Source organism: Salvelinus namaycush, chromosome 32 (genome assembly GCF_016432855.1).
Source record: "Salvelinus namaycush isolate Seneca chromosome 32, SaNama_1.0, whole genome shotgun sequence".
NCBI classification, from domain to species: Eukaryota; Metazoa; Chordata; class Actinopteri; order Salmoniformes; family Salmonidae; genus Salvelinus; species Salvelinus namaycush.
In genome coordinates, this window is record NC_052338.1 from 13,711,986 (window position 1) to 13,728,943 (window position 16,958).

General features: G+C 46.5%; 1 protein-coding gene across 2 annotated transcripts in view; it reads right to left on the minus strand.

The window, feature by feature from the left end:
• Positions 1-952: 952 nt before the first annotated feature.
• LOC120026981 (protein Jumonji-like) overlaps positions 953-16,958 on the minus strand; it is a 95,262-nt gene continuing 79,256 nt past the window's right edge. For both annotated transcript variants that reach the window (XM_038971804.1, XM_038971803.1), the window contains 10 exons: positions 15,932-16,449; positions 13,212-13,304; positions 12,989-13,107; positions 10,734-10,804; positions 10,301-10,415; positions 5,944-6,232; positions 5,379-5,509; positions 4,950-5,133; positions 4,089-4,196; positions 953-3,524 (listed from right to left, as the gene is read on the minus strand). In XM_038971804.1, the coding sequence (XP_038827732.1) occupies positions 3,345-3,524; positions 4,089-4,196; positions 4,950-5,133; positions 5,379-5,509; positions 5,944-6,232; positions 10,301-10,415; positions 10,734-10,804; positions 12,989-13,107; positions 13,212-13,304; positions 15,932-16,449 (1,808 nt within the window). In that variant the 3' untranslated portion in view covers positions 953-3,344. The remainder of the gene's footprint in view (positions 3,525-4,088; positions 4,197-4,949; positions 5,134-5,378; positions 5,510-5,943; positions 6,233-10,300; positions 10,416-10,733; positions 10,805-12,988; positions 13,108-13,211; positions 13,305-15,931; positions 16,450-16,958) is intronic.

Sequence of the window (16,958 nt, forward strand, 5' to 3'; positions counted from 1 at the left end):
GAATGACCCTGTTTCATAGTCTCCCTCCAGGAGTCTGTTGATTTATAACCCCCCCCCCCCCCCCCCGAACAGCCTCAATTCGTTGGGACATGGACTCTACAATGTGTCGAAAGCATTTCATAGGGATGCTGGTTCATGTGTCAAATTGGCTGGACCATTCTTGATACACACACGAAACTGTTGAGCGTGAAAAATCCAGCAGTGTTGCTGTTCTTGACACAAACCGGTGAGCCTGGCAACTACTACAATACCTCGTTCAAAAGCACTGAAATGTTTTGTCTTGCCCATTCAACCTCGACGGCACACATGCACAATTCATGTCTCAATTGTCTCAAGGCTTAAAAATCCTTCTTTAACCCGTCTCCTCCCCTTCATATACACTGATTGAAGTGGATTTAACAAGTGACATCAATAAGGGATCATAGCTTTCACCTCGTCAGTCTAATGGAAAGAATAGGTGTTTAGAATGACTTGTAAACTGTGTAACATGATTATATAGAATCATATCATGCAGCAAAAGGCCTGCTAATGGAGTAGTAGCTCACAGGTGTGGGTGAATAGCAGGTTATTGCAGAGTGAGACGGGGACTAAGTAGCCTCTCGGTCTGGTGGGGTCTTACAGCGTTGGTTTCATACCTTTTTGTTATGGCATGCCTTTTAGATTTTCCCTTTTTCTATATTATTTGTCACCATTTGAACTTCAATGACCTGGTTGGGCTGGCTTACTAGAGTCGGGACAGAACTCATCCTGGACCCTGGTAAGTATGCAGGTACATTACAGACAACATCGGTCCGCTTACTCTTTAGTTTCATACTGAACGCATTTATATCAAGTTATGGACCAATTAGTCAGGCTTGGCCCCTGGACATGGAAAGTAGACTTATTTGTAGAATGGTTAGTGAGTTGCGCAACATGACATGTTCAGAACAACAAAGACAGACATACACACAGGTTCAAAAGAAAAGACAGTGAATTGTCTGTACGTTTTTATTAAACTTTTAGTACAAACTGCAAAAGTAAAAAAACTGGCAATATAACCAACATGAAATCTTTCCAAATGGAAGGAAAGCTGGAGACGCATCGCTAATAAATTAACTTGCCAGACCGTGAGCAATAGTTTATACTGTAGAAAAAGAAAATGCAAAAAAAAAAAAAATCTGAATAAAATACATTGTAAGGCCATAAAAACTTGACAACCACTTTCTGTGGAAAACACCCAACTTGGTTTTCATTAAATACTCCTAAAACAGTTCAGTCTTCTGTAAAGGACAACAACCAACAAACTGGATAATAGGATCACCTTGTCAGCCACCACTGGCAAGCTCAGTGCAACATGAGGAGCTACTACATTGTTGAATTTTCAGTAATGAAAATTTAAAACCATTTTTTTTGTGAACATATTTTCCCTTTTCTTTAAAAAAGTAAAGCTAAAAAATAAAAAATAAAATAGGGGGCCATTGCTACTCCATATCTTTCTCACTGATGTAAGCAGCACTTAAATGTATACACGTAACCAGAGCAACCCTGTAAGCATCAAACACACACATGAAGAAACTGAAACGTAAGGCTTTTTCTTCATCAAGCACTTCCTCCCTTGCTTCCACTAATACCTTTAGAGGCATCATTCCTTCCTTCACCCCAGAAAAGGCTCAAGTATTTAAAGACATTTACAGGATTATGTACAAAAGTTTATGTTTTTGTGTTGGACTTACTCCTAAAATCATACATCTGAAAAAGGGAAAATGCAAAAGCAAAAAAAAGAACATGGATTTCCATATTTCACATTTTACACCCTTTGACTAGTGGTTCTACGCGCACATCAGAACGCATACACAAGAAAAATATAAAATAATAATAAAATAATTAATGTTTACTGGTACAGCTGAAACAATAGGACTGGAAGAATGGAATGTTAACATGATTGCACATCTAGAAGAGGAAAGCCTAGAACCCTAACCCTGTGGGAGAGGAGAGCCTAGAACCCTATCCCTGTGGGAGAGGAGAGCCTAGAACCCTAACCATGTGGGAGAGGAGAGCCTAGAACCCTAACTTAACCCTATGGGAGAGGAGAGCCTAGAACCCTAACTTAACCCTGCGGGAGAGGAGAGCCTAGAACCCTAACCTAACCCTGTGGGACATGAAAACCTTGAACCTCATCCCTGTGGGAGAGGAGAGTAGAGGCTACCGCCCTGTGGGAGAGGAGAGTAGAGGCTACCGCCCTGTGGGAGAGGAGAGTAGAGACTACCGACCTGTGGGAGAGGAGGCTAGTAGTTAGCCAGCACCTCACCTTTCTTTTGTATTGTTATACAGTAATAATAACCAACAGCACCAAAAACTATGGATCTCCTTGCTGAGTATTAGGCACAGTTTTCACTCGCTAGCAAAGGAGGCCTCCCTTCTACTACGGGCACAGAGACCAACGGCACCCAGGTCTGTATTTCTGACGTACAGCCACAGCACCTAGGTCTGTGTTTCTGACATACGGCACCCAGGTCTGTATTTCTGACGTACAGCCACAGCACCTAGGTCTGTGTTTCTGACATACGGCACCCAGGTCTGTATTTCTGACGTACAGCCACAGCACCTAGGTCTGTGTTTCTGACATACGGCACACCAGGCTGTATTTCTGACATACAGCCACGGCACCGCTAGTTCCACAGCCACCAAGGAACAAAACGACAAAATAAACACAGAAGACTAAAATCAAAGCTAAAATCCAAAATAAAAACAAGCAAGCCAAAACACATCTGCCTTTCAAGTTTTACCTGGCGTGGGTTAGGGCGCAACAGACCCTAAACAACAGGAGCTGCTGCAGGTAAAAGAGGAGAATATAAACAACTCATCTTCAAAAACTGAAGACGAGAGCAAACTTTGGGTTCTACTTTCAATAAAAATGAAAAAAGGAGCACCTTCTCCGTTCGTCCCTTTGTTCACAGTTGAGTGACAGGTGGCGATGGGTGTGACTGCAGTGTGGATAGGGAAGACCAATCTGACCCTCTCCTCAAAAAGTGTAGAGGGGGGCAGTGCAAGGGGCACAACATTTACCGGTGAACTTTTCAATTAATGCTAAGGATGACATCAACTAACCCCCCCCCAAAAAATTAACTGAAAAATAGTTTTTTCTGTGCTAGTGCAAAAAAATACAGTTTGCTTTCACAAGTTTGCCATACTAAGGGGGGGGGGGGGGGGGGGGGGGGGGGGGGGTGGGGTAGTTTGTCATGGTAAGGGGTATAGGTAGGGGAGATTTGGGGCATTAAAAGCTGGAAATATTTTTTCTTTCTTTAAAAAGGACAACAGTGATTCGCCAAACTAAGATGGAGGGGCAGTGGGGGGTGTTAACGTCCTTATGAGACGGCTGCGGGAGACAGGTGGGAGGAGAGGCGGGACAGGGACACTTCCACGGTGGCTCTCTTCCGGGGACCGCGTTTGGGTGGTGGTTTAAAGGGGCTCGCAGCATTACATTTCTCAGTCGTCTTCTCCAGGGCCTTGCCACACACCTGCTTCACCAAGCTGTTGATCTGCTCCTGCAGGGGGGTGAAGCATGGGGGACACAGCCAGGGAAGGGAGGAATCAGAGAGAAAACATATGTGTTATATGCATGTTACGTCACTCTACTGTTGAAGGTTCTGAGCAATTCTACTCAGATAAGAACGGGCCATCCCAGCAAACTAAAATCGGTTCTGTGATTGTTCCCAGAACATTCATTAGGTTGCCCAAAAGTTCTAATAACACAAAACATGCCAAGGATATTTAATTTAAAACATAAAAAAATAAATATATATTTTCATGTTTTTGGGACGTTATCATCCTAATGTTAGATAAAACCCTAACTAGTTTAGGGCTCTATTCAATCCGTATCGCGGAGGTTCAGCGTTAAAGCCCAATTTAAACTTAAAAGGCAATGTTCCCAAGGTGATGGAGACAGCGTTCACGGTAAATGTTGCATGTGACAGCTCAATCGGAAAATGTACTTTACATGTCCATCGCGCAATCTGTAACGCTTCAGCAATATATTCAATAGCGCAGTTAAATGGGAACGTTAGCTAATGTCCTGGGAATGTTCCCGGTTTTCTGGGAAGGCATCTTACCTCATCATAACGATACATCATCTTGAGGCCTCTGCAGGACTTGTGATTCTCCACGTATCTCAGAGCACACTCCAGACAGAAGACCACATTCTCATTCTCCTGGACCACCTGGTGTAGACAACACAACACATATTTTCATGGAGTGGTCAACTCCATTCATCCTCACCCAGCACCAGCGCTAGTTCAACTAATCATAGCACTAGTCTCCGTAGCCCAGCCCTAGCACTATTCCCCGTAGCCCAGCCCTAGCACTATTCCCCGTAGCCCAGCCCTAGCACTATTCCCCATAGCCCAGCCCTAGCACTATTCCCCGTAGCCCAGCCCTAGCACTATTCCCCGTAGCCCAGCCCTAGCACTATTCCCCGTAGCCCAGCCCTAGCACTATTCCCCGTAGCCCAGCCCTAGCACTAGTCTCCGTAGCCCAGCCCTAGCACTATTCCCCGTAGCCCAGCCCTAGTCTCCATAGCCCAGCCCTAGCACTAGTCTCCATAGCCCCAGCCCTAGCACTATTCCCCGTGGCCCAGCACTAGCACTATTCCCCGTAGCCCAGCACTAGCACTATTCGTCGTGGCCCAGCCCTAGCACTATTTCCCGTGGCCCAGCCCTATTCCGTGGCCCAGCCCTAGCACTATTCCCCGTAGCCCAGCCCTAGCACTAGTCTCCGTGGCCCAGCCCTAGCACTATTCCCCGTAGCCCAGCCCTAGCACTATTCCCCGTGGCCCAGCCCTAGCCCTATTCCCCGTGGCCCAGCCCTAGCACTATTCCCCGTAGCCCAGCCCTAGCACTAGGCTCCGTGGCACAGCCCTAGCACTATTCCCCGTGGCACAGCCCTAGCACTATTCCCCATGGCACAGCTCTCACCATGGACAGGTAGCAGAGGTGTTGGCAGGTCTGGCAGCGTCTCTCTGAGGACTCTAGTGCCAGCCACTTCCTGGGTTTCTTGCGTCCGTCGCCGGGCACCAGGTTGTTGTCGTGTGTTCCGTAGCGGGCAGAAGACAGAAGCCCCGCCTCGTACAGTTCCTGCCGTTGTCTCATCTCTATGTTCCTATTGGAGCAGACAAAGCAACACAACTCAGTGATTCTGAACGCCACAACAGAACTCAACTCAGGGATTAAGCACAGTACAGCAAACAACAGTCAGTACTATTTCAATGTCTTTCGGCCTTGATGTAGACACTAAGCCCATCCATTAAAGCATGGAGTGCATTTGGGGTCTTTGATCATACTGCCATGGCAGCTGACGCTAACAGCATCCATGTTTTGATGTGATCGGTTTCCATAGCTACTCACCTGAGGTCTTTGAGAAGAGCGGAGATTGTTGTCAGAAGGTGTCCGTTCTCGCGTTTGGATTCGGCCGTGGCGATCTGGTAGAGTAACTTCTCCATGGAGAAGGGTTTGGCTATGTGCCGGCATTTAAGGTCCTACAGATGGAAGGCAGAGAGACACTCGGTTAACACAGAACATTGACAGAATATTCTACAGACTTTTGTACCAGCCAGATTAAACTACATTACAGATTACACATGACACAACACTAATCAACAGGAACAAAAATGTGCATAGACTGTACAGCGGGGCTCACCAGCCCTGTCCTGGAGAGCTACAATACCCTCATGGAGGTTTCAGCTCCAACCCCAATGAACTAACCTGATTAATCTCATCAGCCAGCTAATTATTAGAATCAGGTGTGCTAAATTAGGGTTGCAGCGAAAACCTACAGGACAGAGTAGCTCTCCAGATACAGGGGTGGGCAGCCCTGTTCTAGAGATACTGTTGTAGACAATGAGCTATATCTCTAAATGGCCACAGGGAGGAAGCAGACAGCAGCAGACAGCAGCTCCAGCTTCAGCCTTACCTTAGAAGCCTCGTATCCCAGGTTCATCCACTGGGGGGTGGCAAAGTGAACGGTTTCCGACACACTGTAGCCACAGCAGACCTTGGACACAAAGGTCCCAGGGAAGCAGACCACAAACTGACCGCTCTGCTGGACGGTGCGGTGGACCTTGATACCCTCTCGACAAAGCACCTCCGGAGAGATCATGATGTTCTTCTCCAGCATCTCCAGCCCGGGAGTCCCGTTGGCCTGCAGCAGTGTGTGAACCACCTTGTCAAGCTTCACCTTCTCTTCAGCAGGAACAGAATACCTGGCAGGGCGAGAGGGGACCACTCAGGCTCATCCAACTGTGTGTGTGTGTGTGTGTGTGTGTGTGTGTGTGTGTGTGTGTGTGTGTGTGTGTGTGTGTGTGTGTGTGTGTGTGTGTGTGTGTGTGATGCTGGACATCAACTGTGCAGTGTAACCCCTAGCTTTGAACAGTCAGAGGAAGGTCTGTGCTTATGCACTGCCTCAAGATGTGCGAGAGAGAAGGTTGACAAAGTGAATGACAGCCTGAGAGGCCGCTTTCCTGTGGGGAATCACAGCCTGTACGGATCATAGCCTGTAGGTAGAGTGGTCAGTCCGTCTGTGGTTTCATCTGTCAAATGGAGGATCTTGATTGCATTATAGAATGAGATCTTTTTCACAGACTCACCTGGACAACTAAGTCCTCTGGGAATAGTGTAACAGACTTACGCTTGTTCTAGAGCATCCCAAACTAGCACTTCCTGTAACTCTAGGACATATAGACAGGCTGTCTGGCCCTTTCCTGTAACTCTGGCACATATAGACAGGCTGTCTGGCCCTTTCCTGTAACTCTGGCACATGTAGACAGGCTGTCTGGCCCTTTCCTGTAACTCTGGCACATGTAGACAGGCTGTCTGGCCCTTTCCTGTAACTCTGGCACATGTAGACAGGCTGTCTGGCCCTTTCCTGTAACTCTGGCACATGTAGACAGGCTGTCTGGCCCTTTCCTGTAACTCTGGCACATGTAGACAGGCTGTCTGGCCCTTTCCTGTAACTCTGGCACATGTAGACAGGCTGTCTGGCCCTTTCCTGTAACTCTGGCACATGTAGACAGGCTGTCTGGCCCTTTCCTGTAACTCTGGCACATGTAGACAGGCTGTCTGGCCCTTTCCTGTAACTCTGGCACATGTAGACAGGCTGTCTGGCCCTTTCCTGTAACTCTGGCACATGTAGACAGGCTGTCTGGCCCTTTCCTGTAACTCTGGCACATGTAGACAGGCTGTCTGGCCCTTTCCTGTAACTCTGGCACATGTAGACAGGCTGTCTGGCCCTTTCCTGTAACTCTGGCACATGTAGACAGGCTGTCTGGCCCTTTCCTGTAACTCTGGCACATGTAGACAGGCTGTCTGGCCCTTTCCTGTAACTCTGGCACATGTAGACAGGCTGTCTGGCCCTTTCCTGTAACTCTGGCACATGTAGACAGGCTGTCTGGCCCTTTCCTGTAACTCTGGCACATGTAGACAGGCTGTCTGGCCCTTTCCTGTAACTCTGGCACATGTAGACAGGCTGTCTGTCCCTTTCCTGTAACTCTGGCACATGTAGACAGGCTGTCTGGCCCTTTCCTGTAACTCTGGCACATGTAGACAGGCTGTCTGGCCCTTTCCTGTAACTCTGGCACATGTAGACAGGCTGTCTGGCCCTTTCCTGTAACTCTGGCACATGTAGACAGGCTGTCTGGCCCTTTCCTGTAACTCTGGCACATGTAGACAGGCTGTCTGGCCCTTTCCTGTAACTCTGGCACATGTAGACAGGCTGTCTGGCCCTTTCCTGTAACTCTAGGACAGTGTTTCCCAAACGAAGGGGTGCGAGGGGTCGGCTTTAAACTTACTCTTGAAAGTTATAATCGTAGAAGGCGCCAGGTGCACTTTCAAAATTGGGTAGTTCATCATCAGTTCCTCTTATGTTAGCCATTGCATACACTACATGACCAAAAGTACATGGACACCTGCTCGTCGAATATCTCATTCCAAAATCATGGGCATAAATATGGAGTTGGTCCCCCCCATGCTGCTATAACAGCTTCCATTCTGGGATTTGCTTCCATTCAGCCACAAGAGCATTAGTGAGGTCGGGTACTGATGTTGGGCGATTAGGCCTGGCTCGCAGTCGGCGTTCCAATTCATCCCAAAGGTGTTCGATGGGGTTGATCTCAGGGCTCTGTGCAAGCCAGTCAAGTTCTTCCACACCGATCTCAACAAACCATTTCTGAATGGACCTCGCTTTGTGCACGGGGCATTGTCATGCTGAAATGAGAAAGGGCCTTAGCCCAAACTGTTGCCACAAAGTTAGAAGCGCAGAATTGTCTAGAATGTCATTGTATGCTGTAGTGTTAAGGTTTCCCTTCACTGGAGCGAAGGGGCCTAGCCCAAACCATGAAAAACAGCTCCATACCATTATTCCTCCTCCACCAAACTTTACAGTTGGCACTATGCATTTGGGGTCCCGTGTGGCTCAGTTGGTAGAGCATGGCGCTTGCAACGCCAGGGTTGTGGGTTCATTCCCCACGGGGGGACCAGGATGAATATGTATGAACTTTCCAATTTGTATAAGAGCGTCTGCTAAATGACTTAAATGTAAATGTAGAGTTTTCCTCGCATCCGCCAATCCAAGATTCTTCGTTGGACTCTCAGATGGTGGAGCATGATTCATCACTCCAGAGAACGTGTTTCCACTGCTCCAGAGTTCAATGGCGGCGAGCTTTACGCCACTCCAGCAGACGTTTGGTATTGTGCACGGTGATCTTAGGCTTGTGTGCGGCTGCTTGGCCATGGAAACGCATTTTATGAAGCTCCCGAAAAAACGTTATTGTGTTGAGGTTGCTTCCAGAGGCAGTTTGGAGTGTTGCAACTGAGGACAGACAATTTTTACACGCTACACGCTTCAGCACTCGGCAGCCCCGTTCTTTGCGCTTGTGTGGCCTACCACTTTGCGGCTGAGCCGTTGTTGCTTCTAGACGTTTCCACTTCACAATAACACTTACAGTTGACTGAGGCAGCTCTAGCAGGGCAGAAATTTGACGAACTGACTTGTTGTAAAGGTGGCATCCAGGCTGTATCACAACCAGCCGTGATTGGGAGTCCCAGAGGGCGGCACGCAATTGGCCCAGGGTCGTCTGGGTTTGGCCGGTGTAGGCCGTCATTGAAAATAAGAATTTGTTCTTAACAGACTTGCCTAGTTAAAATAAGGTTCAATAAATAAAATGACAGTGCCCCTTTGAAAGTCACTGAGCTCTTCAGTAAGGCCATTCTACTGCCAATGTTTGTCTATGGAGATTGTATGGCAGTGTGCTCGATTTTATACACCTGTCAGCAACGGGTGTGGCTGAAATAGCCAAATCCACTCATTTGAAGCGGTGTCCACATACTTTTGTATATATTGTGTACCTTAGAGAGCTATTTATAACTTAAGAAATGTCCAGATCAACTAGCCCATGTCAGCTAACTTTTTTAAAACTTAGATGTTGTATTCCATAGATACTGTTGTAATTTTTTGGTCACTCAAATATCACAAGAATACACATTAGACATGGCATTAGACATAGAATTGGAAGAAAATTTGCTTTAAAACTACAACATTTTCTTTGCACCCCATGACAAAATGTGTAGAATTGCAGGAAATATGCTTTAAACCTGAAATTCTCTCCACCACCAAGAGGGGTGTGAACAGTTTGTGTCATGAGCGGTTCTTGTGCCCTTAGAAATAGACATGGCGTGTGCTGGACAGGGGGTCCCGAGTGAAAATGTTTGGGAACCCCTGGCCTAATACATGCAGACACACCATGAAAAGATGAGGGGAACATTCATACTTCAAGAGAGCAGGCGGTCAATGATGTTGATTATGACTTGCCTTCATCTCAGGAACCTCCTAGCACATTGCTACTCACCTGTGTCACCACCAATGAGCAGGTAGCATACATGGGGAGGGAGGGGTTGGGCTGGTGGATGTCTACAGCCAATGCCCTTTCTCAACCCCTTCATTACCATTACATTCAAGTTGGGCTAATGCAAAGAGAATAAACATTGCCTTCATAACAGGTCAAATACACAACACACTAATGTCTGTGGCTTCGCTGCCACCCAGTCATTTCTGGGTGGCTTTAAAGAGAGCCACTTTGGCATAAATACATATTTCCAAAAGACTGGCGTGTGTTCAAGGAAGATGGATTTTGATCAGCTAATTACAAGCCTGATCCGAGATGGGTGTTAATTCCATGTCACCTTAGAAAAACCACATATCTTTGTAATGTCCTTGTACAGTACACATGACCTGTGAGGAGGAAGAGAGACAGAGGTGGTCATGTTGGGATACTTACCAAATGCAGTCAGCACCAGTGTGTAAGTAATCAATGTATGGAAGGCGGTTTTGGTCTCGAGACCAGCATGAGGTAGAAAAGACCATGCCAATGTTCAGCCAGGGAATGGTCACCCCTACGGAGAGACAGAGAAGTCAGTTTTAAAACAGCAGAGACCACAACAGGCCTCACAATGGGAAGATCTCAATACTCCTCGTGTCCTCTCTCCTCAGCTCTTTCTCAAAACCCATTGGAGGAACAGGTCACAAGGGAGGGACCTCTGGTATTCTTATCCAATTGGTTTAGGGAAGGAGACGAGGAGTATACAACTGAGATCTTCCCATTGTCTCCAGCAGAGAGAGGTACCTCAGGGGTGAGGGTTTGTGTGTGAGAGGGGTTGAGGATCAGGGGTGAGGGTTAGAGTGAGGATGAGGGGTTAGGGTAGAAATCTCACCGGGCACGGCTCCAAGATGCCGCAGAATGGATCCAGAATTATTTGGGAGGACAGTGAGGTTCCATCCATGTCTGAAACGGAGAGTGAACAGTCACTGTCACTGTCAGGTTTAGATGGAGGACACAAACAGTCACTGTCAGGTTTAGATGGAGGACACAAACAGTCACTGTCAGGTTTAGATGGAGGACACAAACAGTCACTGTCAGGTTTAGATGGAGGACACAAACAGTCACTGTCAGGTTTAGATGGAGGACACAAACAGTCACTGTCAGGTTTAGATGGAGGACACAAACAGTCACTGTCAGGTTTAGATGGAGGACACAAACAGTCACTGTCAGGTTTAGATGGAGGACACAAACAGTCACTGTCAGGTTTAGATGGAGGACACAAACAGTCACTGTCAGGGTCAGATGGAGGACACAAACAGTCACTGTCAGGGTCAGATGGAGGACACAAACAGTCACTGTCAGGTTTAGATGGAGGACACAAACAGTCACTGTCAGGTTTAGATGGAGGACACAAACAGTCACTGTCAGGTTTAGATGGAGGACACAAACAGTCACTGTCAGGTTTAGATGGAGGACACAAACAGTCACTGTCAGGTTTAGATGGAGGACACAAACAGTCACTGTCAGGTTTAGATGGAGGACACAAACAGTCACTGTCAGGTTTAGATGGAGGACACAAACAGTCACTGTCAGGTTTAGATGGAGGACACAAACAGTCACTGTCAGGGTCAGATGGAGGACACAAACAGTCACTGTCAGGTTTAGATGGAGGACACAAACAGTCACTGTCAGGTTTAGATGGAGGACACAAACAGTCACTGTCAGGTTTAGATGGAGGACACAAACAGTCACTGTCAGGTTTAGATGGAGGACACAAACAGTCACTGTCAGGGTCAGATGGAGGACACAAACAGTCACTGTCAGGTTTAGATGGAGGACACAAACAGTCACTGTCAGGGTCAGATGGAGGACACAAACAGTCACTGTCAGGTTTAGATGGAGGACACAAACAGTCACTGTCAGGTTTAGATGGAGGACACAAACAGTCACTGTCAGGTTTAGATGGAGGACACAAACAGTCACTGTCAGGTTTAGATGGAGGACACAAACAGTCACTGTCAGGTTTAGATGGAGGACACAAACAGTCACTGTTAGGTTTAGATGGAGGACACAAACAGTCACTGTCAGGTTTAGATGGAGGACACAAACAGTCACTGTCAGGTTTAGATGGAGGACACAAACAGTCACTGTCAGGTTTAGATGGAGGACACAAACAGTCACTGTCAGGTTTAGATGGAGGACACAAACAGTCACTGTCAGGTTTAGATGGAGGACACAAACAGTCACTGTCAGGTTTAGATGGAGGACACAAACAGTCACTGTCAGGTTTAGATGGAGGACACAAACAGTCACTGTCAGGTTTAGATGGAGGACACAAACAGTCACTGTCAGGTTTAGATGGAGGACACAAACAGTCACTGTCAGGTTTAGATGGAGGACACAAACAGTCACTGTCAGGTTTAGATGGAGGACACAAACAGTCACTGTCAGGTTTAGATGGAGGACACAAACAGTCACTGTCAGGTTTAGATGGAGGACACAAACAGTCACTGTCAAGTTTAGATGGAGGACACAAACAGTCACTGTCAGGTTTAGATGGAGGACACAAACAGTCACTGTCAGGTTTAGATGGAGGACACAAACAGTCACTGTCAGGTTTAGATGGAGGACACAAACAGTCACTGTCAGGGTCAGATGGAGGACACAGTCATTCCACAGTGGCCAGTCAAGAGATATTGTTGGTCACACTAAATGACGAGCAGCTTATAAAAGCTTCATAAAGCCTTCATAAACACTACACAAAAGTGTTACAAATTTATAACTGTAGGTCATGCTTTATAAAGGGTTCATAAATGTGGCATAACCGCCAATGTCAAATACGACATAACCCACTATATGGCATAAGCACCTCTTAAAATCATTAAATTGAGGCTTCAAAGCATTTATAACCCTGTCATACTGTATCATATTTGACATAGTGGGTTATGTCACATTTGACATTGGTGATTGTCAGTTATGCCAAATTTATGAACCCTTTATAAAAGCATGAGATATGGTTATAGATTAACACATTTATGTAGTGCTATTGAAGGCATTTTGAAGGCTTTATGGCGCCAAACGTAATATAAAGTGGGACCATATTGGGTATTTCTTTGTTTAGTGTGTGATGACATTGGGTCTTCTTACTTAGAAAATGGCTCTGACTTTCCCACGGGGAAGCCACTTCCGTGTGTGTTGGTGTCCACTTTCCCATAATGCACTGCCACATGGCAGTGCCTCTGCTCCACTATCCTCCAGTATTCTTGCTGTCAAGGAAGACAAAAAGGAGAAGTGAGCAGTGATCGATAAAATGTGCACACAAAAAAAAGAAGCTCCATTTACAGTAGTGACTAAGACATGCCATTCTTACCTCGACCTCAGCAGCACCGGGCTCTTTGTTAAAGCACATGGTCATGGTGTTCCTGGCTATCCTAAAGAAGTTGGTGAGAGATACAGATTTCCCCTGCAACACAAAATGAGCCACGTAGTTCAACTAGCATCAAACAGAGTCAGGTACCCTGTAAAAGCAAATACCAGCCTATGGACGAGCCTTAAAGCGAAACATATAGCCATACACACCAGGGCTTAATTATGCAATGAAAATGAAAGACTGGATGACCTGAGTGTACTGTATGCAAGTCTCTGCAGCTCCATATCTGTGTCCAACGTTTCTGAGCATGACTAGCTAATATGAACCTTCCCTGGGATGCCTCGTCAGATTGGAGGGGCCATGATGGCGTCGATAAAATCTGCCTGCACTGTCTCTGGGTTACTGTAATTGTACTGATCTCACGTCTTATGGGTCTGCTTGTGTTGGGGAGGGAAACGATTGAAATGGAATCCAGACCAGAACAGTGTTTGAGATGTCATGATCACAGACACACAGTGGGCTAGGGTTAGAAACTATATTACATCACACTCAGGGTACCTTACCTCCTCTAACCTGTACCCACGCACATTTACTCAGTACCGGGCCCCCTGTATATAGCCTCATTATTGTTATGTAATTCTACTGTGTTACTTTGTATTTTTTTACTTTATTTTATTTAAAAACTATTTATTGAACTGCATTGCTGGTTAAGGGCTTGTAAGTATGAATTTCACTGTAAGGTCTACACCTGTTATATGTGGCACATGTGACATGATTTGAGAAGAGCAGCAGGGGGAGCGCCTGGGTCAGGAAGCTGCCGTGTGTGTGTGTGTGTATACAGTTGAAGTCGGAAGTTTACATACACCTTAGCCAAATACATTTAAACTCAGTTTTTCACAATTCCTGACATTTAATCCTAAATTCCCTGTCTTAGGTCAGCTAGGATCACCACTTTATTTTAAGAATGTGAAAAGTCAGAATAATAGTAGAGAATGATTTATTTCAGCTTTATATATTCATTTATATCACATTCCCAGTGGGTCAGAAGTTTACATACACTCAATTAGTATTTGGTAGCATTGCCTTTAAAGTGTTTAACTTGGGTCAAACGTTTCGAGTAGCCTTCCACAAGCTTCCCACAATAAGTTGGGTGAATTTTGGCCCATTCCTCCTGACAGAGCTGGTGTAACTGAGTCAGGTTTGTAGGCCTCCTTGCTTGCACACGCTTTTTCAGTTCTGCCTACAAATTACCTATAGGATTGAGGTCAGGGCTTTGTGATTGAGGTCAGGACTTGACTTTGTTGTCCTTAAGCCATTTTTCCACATCTTTGGAAGTATGCTTGGGGTCGTTGTCCATTTGGAAAACTCATTTGCAACCAAGCTTTAACTTCTTGACTGTTGTCTTGAGATGTTTCTTCAATATATCCACATAATTTTCCTGCCTCATGCTGCCATCTATTTTGTGAAGTGCACCAGTCCCTCCTGAAGCAACCCCCACAACATGATGCTGCCACCCCCGTGCTTCACGGTTGGGATGGTGTTCTTCGGCTTGCAAGCCTCCCCCCTTTTCCTCCAAACATAATGGTCATTATGGCCAAACAGTTCTATTTTAGTTTCATTAGACCAGAGGACATTTCTCAAAAAAGTACAATCATTGTACCCATGTGCAGTTGCAGACCGTAGTCTGGCATTTTTATGGCGGTTTTGGAGCAGTGGCTTCTTCCTTGCTGAGCGGCCTTTCAGGTTATGTCGATATAGGACTTGTTTTACTGTGGATATAGATACTTTTGTACCCGTTTCCTCGAGCATCTTCACAAGGGCCTTTGGTGCGAAAAGTGTAAATCAATCCCAGAACAACAGCAAAGTACATTCATCTCTAGGAGACAGAACGCGTCTCCTTCCTGAGGGTATGACGGCTGCGTGGTCCCATGGTGTTTATACTTGCGTACTATTGTTTCTACAGATGAACGTGGTACCTTGAGGCATTTGGAAAATGCTCCCAAGGATGAACCAGACTTGTGGAGGTCTCCCATTTTTTTCCTAAGGTTTTGGCTGAATTCTTTTGATTTTCCCATGATGTCAAGCAAAGAGGCACTGAATTTGAAGGTCGGCCTCGAAATACATCCACAGGTACACCTCAAATTGACACAAATGATGTCAATTAGCCTATCAGAAGCTTCTAAAGCCATGACATCATTTTCTGAAATTTTCCAAGCTGTTTATAGGCACAGTGAACATAGTGCATGTAAACTTCTGACCCACTGGATACAGTGAATTATAAGTGAAATAATCTGTCTGTAAACAATTGTTGGAAAAATGACTTGTGTCATGCACAAAGTAGATGTCCTAACCGACTTGCCAAAACTATAGTTTGTTAACCAAAAATTTGTGGAGAGGTTGAAAAACAAGTTAATGACTCCAACCTAAGTGTATGTAAACTTTTGACTTCAACTGTATGTGTGTGTAGGCCGAAGTGTGGGCAGTGTTAACACAGAGAGAGGCAGGGCAGGGCAGAGCGATGTGGAGTAGAGAAGCAGAGGCCTGCTGTCTGTGGTTCCATTTCAGCCAGCTCAGCACTGACCTACATTCCATCAGCTAAAACAACAGAATAGAGCAGGCAGGACTGGAACTAGATAACGTGTGAGGCGTGAGAGGAATGAGAGGAATGAACAAAAACGCAGTTTTAAAAAGGATGTGCATTGTTGTTGCCCGGTCCTCACCTTGTAAATACACTTGTGCTGGTCACTGAGAACGCCTTTCTCCATATCCGCCTCCTCTTCATCCTGCTGTGTCTTGTCCCCATTATTCTTTTCCTGAGCGAACAGCCTCCGGCGTCCCACCTTCAGCTGCTGAGTGTCCAGCTCCTTCAGCCGGCTGCACAGCTGACCGTTGCTGCGCTGCACCAGACTGCCGGCCAGCCCGTTCTTAGGCTCGTAGCGCGGCAGGACCAGGCTCCTCTCTGTGTGGCCCTCCAGGGGCCCCCTGAGGCGTTCCAAGCCCTCCTTCTCCTGCAGCACCTCCCTCTCCAGGCGTCGGTGCTCCTCGGGGGACAGAGAGTCATACGACAGCAGGTACTGGAGGTAGGACTCCTGCAGCTTGGCTAGACGGTCCTGGGCTGACTTGGGGATCCGCAGCAGATCAGCCAGTTTACTCCACTTCTTCAGGTCCATCACCTGCTGCATGCCGCCCATGTCATTAATCAGCTGGAAGAACCGAGCCAGGTCCACCTCACAGCCACCTGGAGGAAGAGAGGGAGATGGGGTCAGATACAGGGTTAAGCCTAACCCAAACCCCACAGCCGCCTGGGGAGAGAGGAATGGGTGAGGGTCAATGGCCATGAGTTTAACACTTCTTCGGTAATGATAGCACAACATCGGCCGCATTCTTATACAGACTCAAACATTTATTTCAGTCAGATAAACAGCCTCTTTCAGAGCCCAGTCAGTGTAAAAACACATCAAGCTGCTGAGTGAGAAATCTAAGGTGTCAGGCAACCTGCTAGGTTGTGGTTTTACTGCCTCACAGACATACATCTGAATATTGTTATTGACATCTGCAGTAAAAATACCAGATATCATTGGTGGAACGCAACAAACATTTTATTGGATTGTCAATACCTTCGAGACCCAATGTTCGCTAAAGAGATTTGTTTTGCAACATTCGTCCAGCCTATATGAGTGTGTTTGACTGTCTGAGACTAACCAACGACCAGGGGGATCGGGTTAGGGGTGTGTGTGGCTGGTAAAG